Source organism: Nilaparvata lugens, chromosome 14 (genome assembly GCF_014356525.2).
Source record: "Nilaparvata lugens isolate BPH chromosome 14, ASM1435652v1, whole genome shotgun sequence".
Lineage (NCBI taxonomy): Eukaryota > Metazoa > Arthropoda > Insecta > Hemiptera > Delphacidae > Nilaparvata > Nilaparvata lugens.
In genome coordinates, this window is record NC_052517.1 from 19,985,997 (window position 1) to 19,999,854 (window position 13,858).

Genomic DNA, 13,858 nt, shown 5'->3' on the forward strand with positions numbered 1-13,858 from the left:
ATATTTTTTATGAAGCAAGAAATTATATTTTTCAGTGCACATAATAGATTTTCATAATTGAGATGAAATATTTTTTTAATTGATTATCAATTCTACATTGTTAAAAGACGATCTGGCAACAGAGCAAAGCGAGAAAGAGATAGCGCTATACGCTTTTGTGAATGATGGACAAGGATAGCAATACCATTGGTAATCTAACACTGCCATTATAACGTGGACTCCACTATAGTATGCAAGCTTTTGCGTAGGGTAGAGTGAATTCATCAGCAAATTGCAGCGGCAAGCGAGTTTCCCTTCTATTATTACTATAATATTAGCATTAAGGAGTGAGGATGGATATATATGCAGCGATTCTATTTCATTTGGTGCGACATTCTGCAGCGTAAATCTATGGCGGGATGCACACTGGAGAAACGCATTTCGTGAAGCCCTCTTTCATGAAACTTGTTTCATGCAATCCGTTTCACTCGCGCATGCATACAAAAGAAACGTTTCCTGTTTAATCTTATCAGTCGATTGCGAGCAACTTTCGTTTCACGAAACGCGTTTCTCCGGTGTGCATCCCGCCTAAGGCATTATTTTGTTATGATGTCTATTGAATTTTGAAGGTTGGTACCGTAGAAATAGTGAAGATTTACTATCACTATTGACTTGGGACTACTAAGGCTGGGCACACACCGATTAGTCAAGACAAGACTAGTCACGTTTAGTCACAATACTTTACATTGCTGCTCATGACGCAACACTCACTAGAGATAATAGAGCAATAATAAAGCAAGTATAAGCAGATGCTCAACTTTATTCATATGGCCCACAGATTAGTCATTGCAATTAGACATGACTCCATGAGCAACTATGTGAAGTATTGTGACTAGTCTCTTGTCTTTACTAATCGGTGTGTGGCCAGCCTTATGCATTACAAACACGCGCAATCACTTCTCAACAGCTGTTGCTAGTCTTATTATATCTGAACATGTACAAATACAGATATGATAAGCATAGGAACAGCTGATGAAATGTGGGTGTTCGTGGCGTGTAAGTCTATGAACACTTTAAGGTATTCAGTCGGACGTTGCGAGTTTAGCAAGTTACACACATCGATTTTTGGACGTACTACCCGGCCCGGAACAGCTGTTCGCGGACGCAGGAGTGATGGCTATTGAGCATGCGGACTTTGACGGCATCGAGCGACTGGCGCTGGTCATAAATTCCACCAAATTAAACTGAACTTGACAACGTATATCTGTTTGACATCATCTATTATTTTATAAAAAATCGTACGGTACGTCAAAGAAGTGTTTACTGCATTTAGACCTATTACTTCTTGAAGACAAACTCATAATTTTTACTTGTTACACATCTATTAATTTCAATTGTACAATAATCGGTGTGTGTGTTACTAAACTTCTACGTTCTTGGTAATTTAAGTAACTGATTAAATGGAAACTGTTAAGTTGATATTATCTAATTGGTTCTCTGAAGATAGACTCAATTGGCCTATATTATAGTCGCCTCTAATATATCTAAGGCCCCGGCCTACGATATTGCAACGTTGCAGTGTAGGCCTAGAATCTAATACATGATTGTTGAAAAAGATCAGCTGGTATTTTTTTAAATCTTTCTCACCAATCTCTATACTTATAAAAGGCTAAGCACCGACAGACTGAAATCACACCACAGCCCAAACTACTGAGCCTAAAAACTTGAAATTTTGCACGATTGTTTATGGTAGCCTGAAAACATCCACTAAGAAAGGATTTTCAGAAATTTGCCCCCCTGAGGGAGCTGGGGCCACCCCAAAATTTTGTACTTTTTAACCGCTCATTGCACAGCAAATTCATGAGGAACTTTTTTGTTCAGCTACGAAAAAAAATTAGATCTATACAGAAAAATTTCGATCAGGAGTACAGGGGTGTCCAGGAGAGGGCATTTTTCGAAAATTTTGATGTAAAATCACACTACAGCTCAAACTAGTCATGTATAATTGGATTCTAGGCCTGCAATATCGTAGGCCGGGGCCTTGTATTAGTGGTGGCTATGCCTATATTCATATCGATATACTTTACAGTATTAGAATACGGTGCAGCCGAGCGGCCTGAGTCATCGCCAGGGAATTTCACCTTTAGCTGCTTTATTATTCTTTACAAATAATAGTAATAAACTACATATTTTAATACTTGAGGAACTTGAAAATTTGACTTAGAAAGAGACTTTCAATTCGAGTCTAATAGATTGTATACTGGAAAATAGGACAAGAACAAGTCAATAATGCCTTGGACCTGTTTAATCTTTAGTCTTGAGTTGAAATTCTTTTCTTTTTTGGCTGGACCTTGATTGATTTCAAATAAATTCAAGGAAACTCCTTAAATTTAAGATCTTAATTTCACTGTAGGATAGACTCACTCTGGATTAACTAAGGTCTTTCCAGACCTTAATTTCACTGTAGGATAGACTTTTTTGCCAAATCTGTTACATAACCTCACTTTTTGGAGGGTTGAATTACTGCTACATTGTAGGTCACAGAATTCCCATAGCAAGGATTGAATGGGTCTAGAGTTCCTTTTAATATACTTGAAATCAAACTGAGACTCCACTTGGTACAATTAGGGGACATCAATCCCTTTTTGTTATTACTATATGAGACCTAACCTCACTTTTAGAGCCCCTCAGACAAAGCGATTCAGATTGCTTGAATAAGTTTCTGATGTATAGTTTGGAGACCTGAGATATTGAATATTTCAGATACTACTGCAAATTGGAATTTAGGGTTGGGTAATTTGTTCTTAGAGCTTCTAGATTGACAGTTTATCTTTGAATGTTCCGAGTAGGAACTGGATTTGAAGAATTTTTGAAGCCCAGAGGATGGCATCAATTCTACTTCATTTGAAGAGATTTTTCATGGAATTCCACATATTTATTTTAATTGATTCCATTACAAGAAGTTTATTTCATCACTTAAATAAGATATTTTCCTCCTATGACAGACCTTTTTTTTAGGTTAGGGATCTTGAATTTGCCGCGTTATTCTACAGAAAGATGGCGGCTGCTCAGCTGTTTGAGAGAAAAATTATTCAGTTTTGACGGAGATTGTCAATGTGTTCTTTGAAGGGAATTATAATCCACGAATGGATGTGATAAATTCTAAAGTATTATTCCAATATTATTCTATCACAAGAAGTTTATTCAAATACTTGAAATATGATAATATTCTCCTCCAATGACAGAACTGTTCTTTGAGGATAGGGATCTTGAATTTGTCGCGGTATTTTGTAGGAAAATGGCGTCGTCTGAGCCTGCTCAGCTGGCTTTCAGCTGGTTGGAAAAGAATAATTATTTTGTTTGAGGAAATTTACTGTTTTTTTAACATTTGAACAATTTCAACTTTTTTTGGAATATTTAACATAGATTTGAAAAAATATGATATTTCCCACTATTATATTTCATAAAACAATTCAAATCAACTAAGTTTTTGTTCATCAACATTCCAAATTATGCATTTCGAAAATCATTCCTCCATAATCAAATTATCCAGACAATTATAATAAATAATCTTCTTTTCAAATTCTGATATTGATTTTGTAATAAATAGTTTATGAAGCATTAAGGAGAAACACATTTTCTATCCAGGACTAGATTGAGATTTCCATTTCTAATGATCATGTTGGTAAACTTGACTTTTGTGACAGGTGTTTTGATTTAAATTTGAATTTTGAATTTAGGATTGAAAACCTTGGAAAATGGTTTAATGCCAAAAATGCCTGTATTAATTACCTACAAATTTAAGATTTTTAATAATTTTTCGACTTCGCCAACGCTTTTGATCATGCCAATCTCAAGCATTTGGTTGAGAGCGTGCGAAATACTTATAAAACCATAGGAAATAAGCTTATAGCATACTAGAAGGTGATTTATTCATGATAAAACATTGGTATTTTTAAAGAAAAATTATCAATAAACCATCAAAAATAAAGAGATCCTGCAGGGATGTTCACTTGCACCTTTCCAGTTTTTAATTCCCAGTGTTTTCCTCTCTAGATGCCAACACAAGCTCTCAATCAATTATTGAACTAATAATAATATTGAGCTTAACTTTTACCTGTAGACATTTACTAAATGGGAAGCATTGATATGTTACTTTATTTATAAGAAAGTTGACAATAATGGAAGTGTATCTCACTTATCAGAGTCAATCAATTCAATTGTTAAGCTTGGGTGTCTAACCAGTTTTTATATCATAGATAAAACAATAATTTTCAAGCAAAACACAAATTTTTCACACTTTCTCTTGACAGATTCTCTGATCGAAGTCAACCAGAAGGCGAGATTCAAGATGCAGAGAGGATCACAAGCAAGCGGCCATCTTGGATTGTCCAATCCCACATGGCAGCAGTCCCAACACTTGAGATAAGTTTTCAATTTTTTTACAATTATTTTTTGATAGTTCTATGCCTTAATTTGTAGCAAAGGATCAGCTGGATATTACAAACTTGATGACAAAAAAAAGATTAGATGGATCAATCTCGAAGAAAATTTTCTCTTTAGTGAGATAAAACGGTAATAGTTATAATAGTTTTTCTATAATGAAATTCAAGAGCATCTTGAATAAAACAAGGACGTAATGGAGCTGCTATCATCAATACAGTATAATATACAGTACATATATATGGCTCTGCCAGTGTACAGTCTTCAACTAATATTATGATATACATCTCATGATATTTTATATTTGGAATAAGAATGATCAAGTTTGAAAATCAATGCCAAAATGATGAGCTTCTTCTCTTGTAGTTTAATATTAGTTTAATTTGATGAAGGAAGCCACTCGAGGTAGTTCACCCAAAAGCTGGTTCAATTGAGACATCATGCATCCACAGTTTAGGTGGAGTCCGAAACACCAGTGGAAAACCTTTCTTGGGTATATTATACTTGGAATAAGTATACCCTCAAAAATAGTGCTCACTCCTGCAGAAGATATTATAGAGCACAATCAAATTTGAGCAGCTTCAAAAACAATATTGTAATTTAAGAGCAATTTAGTAGTGTAAGTGATGAATATTTCTATTTTTCACTTGGAATTGAGTTAATTATCATCTCAATTGAAAAAAATTGATAACATATCTTGAGAAATTCTTTGAGAGAATTTCACTATGACTGCTGCTGTATTCTCATGTTGAAAACATGGGACTTCTTCGAGATGAACATTCGACAATGTAGTAAAAAGCATTGTGCCTTTTTATTACCTCATGGAAAATAACTCTAAGAGACTGGAGTCTTCAAGAAAATTGAATTCCAACATAAATGAATGAATTTAATTATAGATCTACTATAATCTTGTCTAATAAACTGCATTCTCTTACAGCTTAAACTCATCTCAAGTGAGAAATTTTATCAGGATTGTTTCAAGAGGGGAACAATGAGCTTTCATTTTGTTCCAATATATTTTCAGAGCATAGAGATGGATCTCTTGTTCTATCTGAAAACCCCAATTTATTCAACTTATTACTATTATACTGAAAGTAGTAATGTTATTCCATCTAGAATAAATATTTGATGATAAACCAACCGAATTCCAGTATTATTTGTAGTTATCTCATCATCTCCAGTGGAGTGAGGTATCACTCTACTATGGAATAATGAGACCCAAGAATTATCTTGTGGTAGCGAAAATTCATCAAATCTATATGGACGACTTGGACATGATATTATAATAGGAGCATTTCATGATGTATTAATAGTGAATATTAGATAAATTCACACACCTTATGATAGAAAATATTTTATATTCTGGAAGCTGAATGCTACAGTTATATTACTTGATTTTTCAAAATATTTTTGCAGCTATCAGATAGCCTAGATGCTGATGCGCCTGTCCTTTTGAATCCTCTCATTGATGCAATTCTCATCATTAATGATGGAATTTAGGATAATGGATCATTTTTGGAATAAGATTTAATAGAAAGGATACAATATATTTGTGTTGAAAATAATCTTCTTGGATCCTTTCAACAGGAAATAAATAATGCAAATGCAATACAGGTTATTTTATACATTGAGATACCAATCTATTTCAATTTGAATATTATAGGACAAGACTGATCTCCTTCACTACTGGATAATATTAAATGATACTCAACCCCCCTATAGATGGTTGGAATATTTTAGTGTAGTACTTTGAATTCCTAGACAGTGACACATTGACTCATCAATAAAATAGATTTGATTTGTTGATGTGTCACTACTGCATCATTCTAATAGTTTTTGTCTTGTATTTTCAGCTATCACCCACTGTATACAGTGATGAACTCTGAACATTCCGTGCCATACAAAAATGGATACGCGTTTCGGGAGTGTTCCGTACCGCACAAAAATGGATACGCGTTCCGCGAGTGCGTTTAAAGTCTAGTGAAAGTAGTGGAGTGTTGTGTAAAAGTGCTCAAAAGACTGGACGACAACTCTGGACTCTGGACTTGCTGGTTGCTGGGAGGGCGCATCCGCAACAAAGATGAGGTGAGACATTCTACATTTTATCAATAAAAATGATAATAATAATTGAACAATTAGTTTATTCCATTCATTAATATCATTATGATCTTACAAAAATATTTCTAATTCTTGATCTTCACCTGAAGTATGAATCTTTATTCCAAGACCCTGTCTATATTGAATATACTGTCTTTATCTCTCCAGCATTTACAATTAACTGATATAAAATTCACAAAATTCAATTTTTCTCTTGAAGAGGTAAAATTCATTTATGTTATGCACCTCATTCAGAGGTTACAGAGAAATTACTAGCACCATAATGAACTACTTTGATTCCAAATTGATCGATATTAGTTATTTTTCAGAACTCCTTGACTGATTTTGCTATTTGTTTGTTTCCAGGTTTGAGCTGAGTGCAGTTTGGTGAGTCAGTGATTTCAAATATTCATACTACACAAAAATGTCCTCACACACATTAATAATTAATCAAATTCTTTTATTAAACTATCTCACAATAATTTTTCCAGCCTTCAGCTACAAGTATTAAATTTGAAGTGATGTGTTGTACAGCTTTATTGGTGGGATGTTCTACATCGTTGTCATGTAGTCGTTTCAAAGGGTTTCAGACCTCGCGGTTTTGTTGTTGTATTTTGTTGTATGTCCATTGAAATTTTCCAGATAATGCGACAATTTCCCCAACAGTAGAGTTGTCCAACACAATATTTTCATTTGAAACTTCAAATTTTAAACTTGAAAAGTGGATACCTCTAATATATAGATGTGTTGAAGAAATTCTCATATTTTTATAAAGTCATATCCACTTTCTGCATTCAATTATAACTTTAGATCCCATTTTCCCATAAATTTATTTCTTTTCAGAGATTATTTATGTTTTTTTCAAAGTAGAATGTGTGTGAGGTTACACGGAATTGTTGTCAGTACCTACCTACATATGTTTTTCTTACACACACTTGAACACCAACACAAATAGATTTAATACAGCAGCTTCCAAGGACCATCAAGGATCATCGAGGATCATCAAGGATCATCATGGATTCCCTGGCCTTGACCTCATCATTAGTTTGATTGTTTTAAAAGTAGATTTAAATTTTGAGTAACTCATAATTTTTGCATAGAAGTCTGACATATTTTGAAAATATTCCTGTTAACGTAAAAATGAGTTACTCATTTTGTATTGTTGTCCATTATTCTGTCCCTTTGTGATGAGGTATGAAAGACAGTATCGACTCACACCAATACAGCCATACCCTGTACTGAGTACCAATTGCTGTCAATCATAGAGCTGGAGGCCTATTTCAGTGGGCTCGGCATGCTGATTATGCATCCAGGTCAGTGAGACAAACTCACTCCTCTTTAAATTATTCGCCCCGTTCTTAGGAACCCCTCAGAGAAGTAGGATATTTAGATTTGATTTTGCAGTCAGCACACTTTTTAGATTAAGGATAGGGTTTCAGCACATCTTTAGATCTAGCTCAGGTCCCTCAACACACACGGTTTGTTTGAATGCACCAACAGACCCGAAATACCGTTTCCAGGACCTTTTTGAGTGAAAGACAGCAATGACATCCACCAATGCAGCCAGACCCTGGGGTGGTTGTTAACTGTCGATTAACTTGAAGCTTGGACCTCAATTCAGTGGGCTGGGCATACTGATTTGAAGATCCACTCTGACTCTCCCCAAAAACCAACCTTTTTCCCTATCCCGGTCTGTTGGAGGCATATTTTATTGTTTTTTCTATTGTTTTTTGTGTACATGTCGAGGATCATCATGGATTCCCTGGCCCTGACCTCATCATTAGTTTGATCGTTTAAAAACTAAATTTAAATTTCGAGTTACTCATAGTTTTTGCATAGAAGTCTGACATATTTTAAAAATATTCCTGTTAACGTAAAAATGAGTTACTAATTTTGTAATGATGTTTTTTGTTATAGATATAGCGTCCATTATTCTTTCCCTTTGTGATGAGGTATGAAAAACAGTATCGACTCAGACCAGACCAGCCAGACCCTGTACTGAGTACCAATTGCTGTCAATCATAGAGTTGGAGGCCTGTTTCAGTGGGCTCGGCATGCTGATTATGTTTCCAGCTCAGTGAGACAAACTCACTCCTCTTTAAATTATTCAAAAATATTCGCCCCATCCTTAGGAACCCCTAAGAAGTATTATGAAATTTAGATTTGATTTTGCAGTCAGCACACTTTTTAGATTAAGGATAGGGTTTCAGCACATCTATAGATTAGCTCAGGTCCCTCACCACACACGGTTTGTTTGAATGCACCAACAGACCTGAAATACCGTTTTCAGGACCTGATTTGAGTGAAAGACAGCAATGACATCCACCAATGCAGCCAGACCCTGGGGTGGTTGTTAACTGTCAATCACTTGGAGCTAGGATCTCAATTCAGCGGGCTGAGTATACTGATTTGTTGGTCCTCTCTGTCTCTCCCCAAATCCAATCTACCTTTTTCAGGACCTTATTTGAGTGAAAGACTGCAATGACATCCACCAATGCAGCCAGACCCTGGGGTGATTGTTAACTGTCAATCACTTGGAGCTGGGATCTCAATTCAGTGGGCTGGGCATACTGATTTGATGGTCCACTCTGTCTCTCTCCCCAAAAACCAATCTCCCTTTTTCAGGACCTTATTTGAGTGAAAGACAGCAATGACATCCACCAATGCAGCCAGACCCTGGGGTGATTGTTAACTGTCAATCACTTGGAGCTGGGATCTCAATTCAGTGGGCTGGGCATACTGATTTGAAGGTCCACTCTCTCTCTAAAAACTAACCTCTTCTCCTGAAACTTTCCTATCCAGGTCTGTTGGAGGCATATTTCATTGTGTTTTTGTGTACATGTCATGTGTATTAAAGGCTAGGCTCGAGGCTCCAATTGAGCTGGGTAGACACATTTATAGTTTTAAGGATGTATTTTTGTTTTCAACCGTGTGTGGTTATTCTCTGTTACATTTAAGTATACTAATCAATATTTTCTTCCGATTCACCAGGTTGTCCCACTTTTTAAGTTTACCCTTGAACACATTCATATTTTTAAGTCCTTGTTTTTTATAATGTGTAGGGTGATTATTATAGATAGTAGGCTACTTAGAATAATATACCAATCTTTCATGTACATCATTGTTCAATAGCTATAAGGTTTGTACATTCCATTTCAGGTTTTAATAAATATTTCAACATGTTTTAAATATGTGTTCCGTCTTTTCCACAATATCAATTATACATTCCATTACGGGTTAGCTGAACTTCCAAGTTTTTTCTGGAGTACTTACTCCAGATATACTTTTGAAATCAGAATGCAGCAGAAGTCCAACGTTGGTGCAGAAGAATATTATCACAGCATCAATAGAAAAGGTGAGAATAATAACTTTGAAGTACCTCATAGAAATAAATTTCCAATTCTCATTAGGCCTATGTCAAAACATCGTGTGATTCCACAAAATTAAAAATGACCCATTTTTTTTTAAATATTGGACAAATGGAAATAATTTTTGGCCTCTAATGAAGTGTGAATCTAATATTAGCCGATACATTCTAATATTAGATACATTCATGAATAAAAATCAATTGATAACACAGCCTCATATCCCATATCACAATGTTCGATACAGAAACAGAGTTCAATTACCAAGACCTAGGCTTGAACATAACAGACGATTTTTCAAGTATGTAGGTTGTAAGATTTTTAACGCCTTGCAACCTGACTTACAAGAGTGTCAATATAGCCGAGCGGTCAAGGCCAGATTGAAAAAAATCATTGCTGAAATTGATGATATTCAATTATTTCTATAAGAGTATTCCATAATCTAAGGTCGATATTTACATGATTGTATCGATTGTTATCATATGCTTGAAAATGTGAATTCCATATGTAATTTTGTGTAATTATTGTGTCATAGCACCTTTAATTTACATTGCTTCCTCTGTTAACTGAATGTGCTGCCCGCACAAAATCCTGTTTTAATTGCTTTATGATTTTATATTTTTTATGTTCAATACTTTTTCTCTGGTAATTTTTTTCAAAATTTTACAGTTTTTAAATTTATGTGTAATATCCAAGTATGACTATATTTTCATTTGTTTTTTTACTTATTTCATTTCTTTTTTTTTCTATTGTTAATAAAAGTATGAAGAAGGGCCCCACACAGGATTACCTTGGGGGTTTCATTTTTAGACTTTGATATACAATGTATTGTGCATGCAAAGGTGTTTGCTACACCAGTTAAGAGTGTTTTTTTCTAAAATATTTTGTACAATGTATGTTGATTGGTCGAATAAATATTATTATTATTATTATTAAAAAATAATTTTAAATTTTTCAACATACAGTTTCACATAATTTATCTGATACAAACCATAGGTTGAATGCACTTGAGGCATCCTAAGGCATCGGTGATCTTTTTTGGTTGGAAAAAATCGTGTTATAAATAATAATATTGATTATTGAAATTTTTTTTAATAATTAAATTAAAATTATCAATAAAATATTATTATTGAAAATAATATAATAATTGATACCCTCGCTTCAGCTCGAAACCACTCACTACCCTAGCACAGAACTCTAGCCTAGGCGGCTAACAGTCCCCTTACTTGCTGGTGTGCACTTCCAGTCTACAGTACCTACACTGGTAGCTAACTCTCCCTTGCTGGAAGAGACTACCCTGCGGGTCCCCTCCAGCGAGACAAGTCACTCTCCCACTACTAGCTCTAGGCCAATATGTATCATACCTACAGCCCAAGATGATATGATATCCTGGCAGCCCAACGTGGAGCTCTACTGTAGAGTACTACCATAGAGAAACAATAGCGTAAGTAGATATCCCATGGTATAGGACGTTTATGTCGCAACTTTTACTGTTATCTCAAGCTGATAGTTCATGTAGTTCTTTCCTGTGAAGCTTTATGACGCTGGTAGTCTCTTATATTATGCCGTTCATACACTCTTACCCGGTCAAAACAGTAAAAATCAACAATAATCGACAGTAGAATCGGCTTGAGATAACAGTAAAAGTTGCGACATAAACGCCCTATACCATGGGATATCTACTCATGCTATTGTTTCTCTATGGTACTACAGTGAACATACTACTCGATTTTCCAGCTCGACTGACTGAGGACAGTCATCTGCTCAGTGGTACCCACTTTCACTCCAGAAGCCGCTAACATGGTGTTGACCAAAGGCCAAGCAACCACCAGCAATCACCTCACCATCATGAATGACGACAACAGCTCGGAACCCCTCTCAGATTCCTACACCCAGCAGCCTTCACCGCCCCCATCGGCGACGCTCTCCAATGGTTTGGAACAACAGCCCTGCCTCCAACTACTACCGCCCCCATGGTGCCGCAGTCCAGCAGCGAGCTTGCCCTGCTACCAACCACCCCCAGTTTACTGCATCAACCTGGCGTTCAGTCCAGTGGGGGACCCACCCTGACACCCCCACAACTTCATGCTGCCCCCGGATTCCTGCCTGCCAAGCCAGCATCCGGTGTAGCTGCCGATCATCAGGAGCAAACTGCACAAGGACCCTGCCTCCTTCATGAAACAGTGCATAGAAATTCGGCAAGTTCACCAGATCCCACCATACACTTGGCTTCTGCTCTTGAGAGGTCAACTCCAGGATGCTGCCGCCAATTGGTGGACCAAGTATGGAGAGTTCATATCCACCTGGGAACATTCGCCTCCAGACTCAATTTGCTGGAACACACTGCATCACAGAGGCTCGTAAAGAATCTTATGGGGTCACTCACAAGGTGATGTATCCTTTACCAGGAGCAGCAATTACAACAACGGTTAGACACTCACCTAACCAAGCAGGAGATCATCTCACTCTTAATCAGTCAGCTGAGCCATGAGCTGAAGACATTGGACCGCACTGCCTGCCACTGGCTGTCATTGAATTTGGGACAGACCTCCACCAACGACCAAAGCCTAAGCAGCTGACCACTGATGTTGCTGCAGCCCCTTCAGCTGCTCGTTTCACCCAGCCTTTGCAGTGCCACTACTACGACATTCCCACCGGGACTGTCCAGTGCTAGATGAGATGAAGCAACAGGGAAACAACCACACTGGAGAGAATCAAACTCCCCCCTCCAGAAAGGCCAGTAGGAGTTCAACACCCAGTTAAGAGGCTGATGACTGCGCCCCAGCTAACATCGTCGCCGCCTCCACCACAACTTACCACCACCAAGAGGCTGATGACTGTTCCGCACCTAACATCGTCACCACCTCCACCACAGCTCATTGCTACCAATAGGCTGACGACTGCGCCCCAGCTAAAATCGTCGCCGCCTCCACCACAACTTACCACCACCAAGAGGCTGATGACTGACCCCAGCTAACATCGTCACCACCTCCACCACAGCTCATGGCTGCCAATAGGCTGACGACTGCGCCTCAGCTAACATTGTCGTCGCCTCCACCACAGCTCATGGCTACCAATAGGCTGACGACTGCGCCTCAGTCAACATTGTCGTCGCCTCCACCACAGCTCACAGCCACCAAGAGGCTGATGACTGTGCCCCAGCTAACATCTTCACCGCCTCCACCACAGCTCACGGCCACCAAGAGGCTGATGACTGTGCCCCAGCTAACTTTGTCGCTGCCTCCACCACAACTTACCACCACCAAGAGGCTGATGACTGCGCCCCAGCTAACATCGTCGCCACCTCCACCACAGCTCACGGCCACCAAAAGGCTGACCACTGCACCCCAGCTAAAATCGTCGCCACCTCCACCACAGCTCACGGCCACCAAGAGACTGACGACTGCGCCCCAGCTAACATCGTTGCCACCTCCACCCCAGCTCATGGCCACCAATAGGCTGACGACTGTGCCCCAGCTAACATCGTTGCCGCCTTCACCACATCTCACGGCCATCAATAGGTTGACATCTGCGCCACAGCTAACATCGTCACCGCCTCCACCACAGTTCACGGCCACCAAGAGGCTGACAACTGTGCCCCAGCTTCCATCTGCCGCCTTCACCACAACTTATCACCACCACCATCAAGAAAAGGTCAATGAGGGAACCCCATCTGCTGTCATCACCACCTTCACTGGTTGACCAGCTAGTCTCTTCGCCCAATCGCACAGAAAAGGTTCCTCAAGGTCACAATCACCAGCTGCAGTCGTCCACACCAGTCAACACCAAGGACCCAGCTACAAGTCGCATCCAGCTTCACACACTCTCCATGACTCAGGATATTGTGTCCGCTCTTGGCACATCATCAAAGATCCCACTATCCTCTCGACCTTAGACCAGTTATAGAACAGACACGGCCCATTGTATATTCATACTGAAAGCCAATGAAGCCAACATCTCCTGCTATATCATCC

General features: G+C 38.2%; 1 protein-coding gene across 1 annotated transcript; it reads left to right on the top strand.

Annotated features, from left to right (window-relative positions):
- The first annotated feature begins 12,887 nt into the window (after nt 1–12,887).
- LOC120354296 (mucin-2-like) lies at nt 12,888–13,586 on the top strand. Its single transcript, XM_039441206.1, has one exon. It carries the CDS (start codon nt 12,888–12,890, stop codon nt 13,584–13,586), a length of 699 nt encoding a protein of 232 aa, XP_039297140.1.
- The last annotated feature ends 272 nt before the right edge of the window (nt 13,587–13,858 follow it).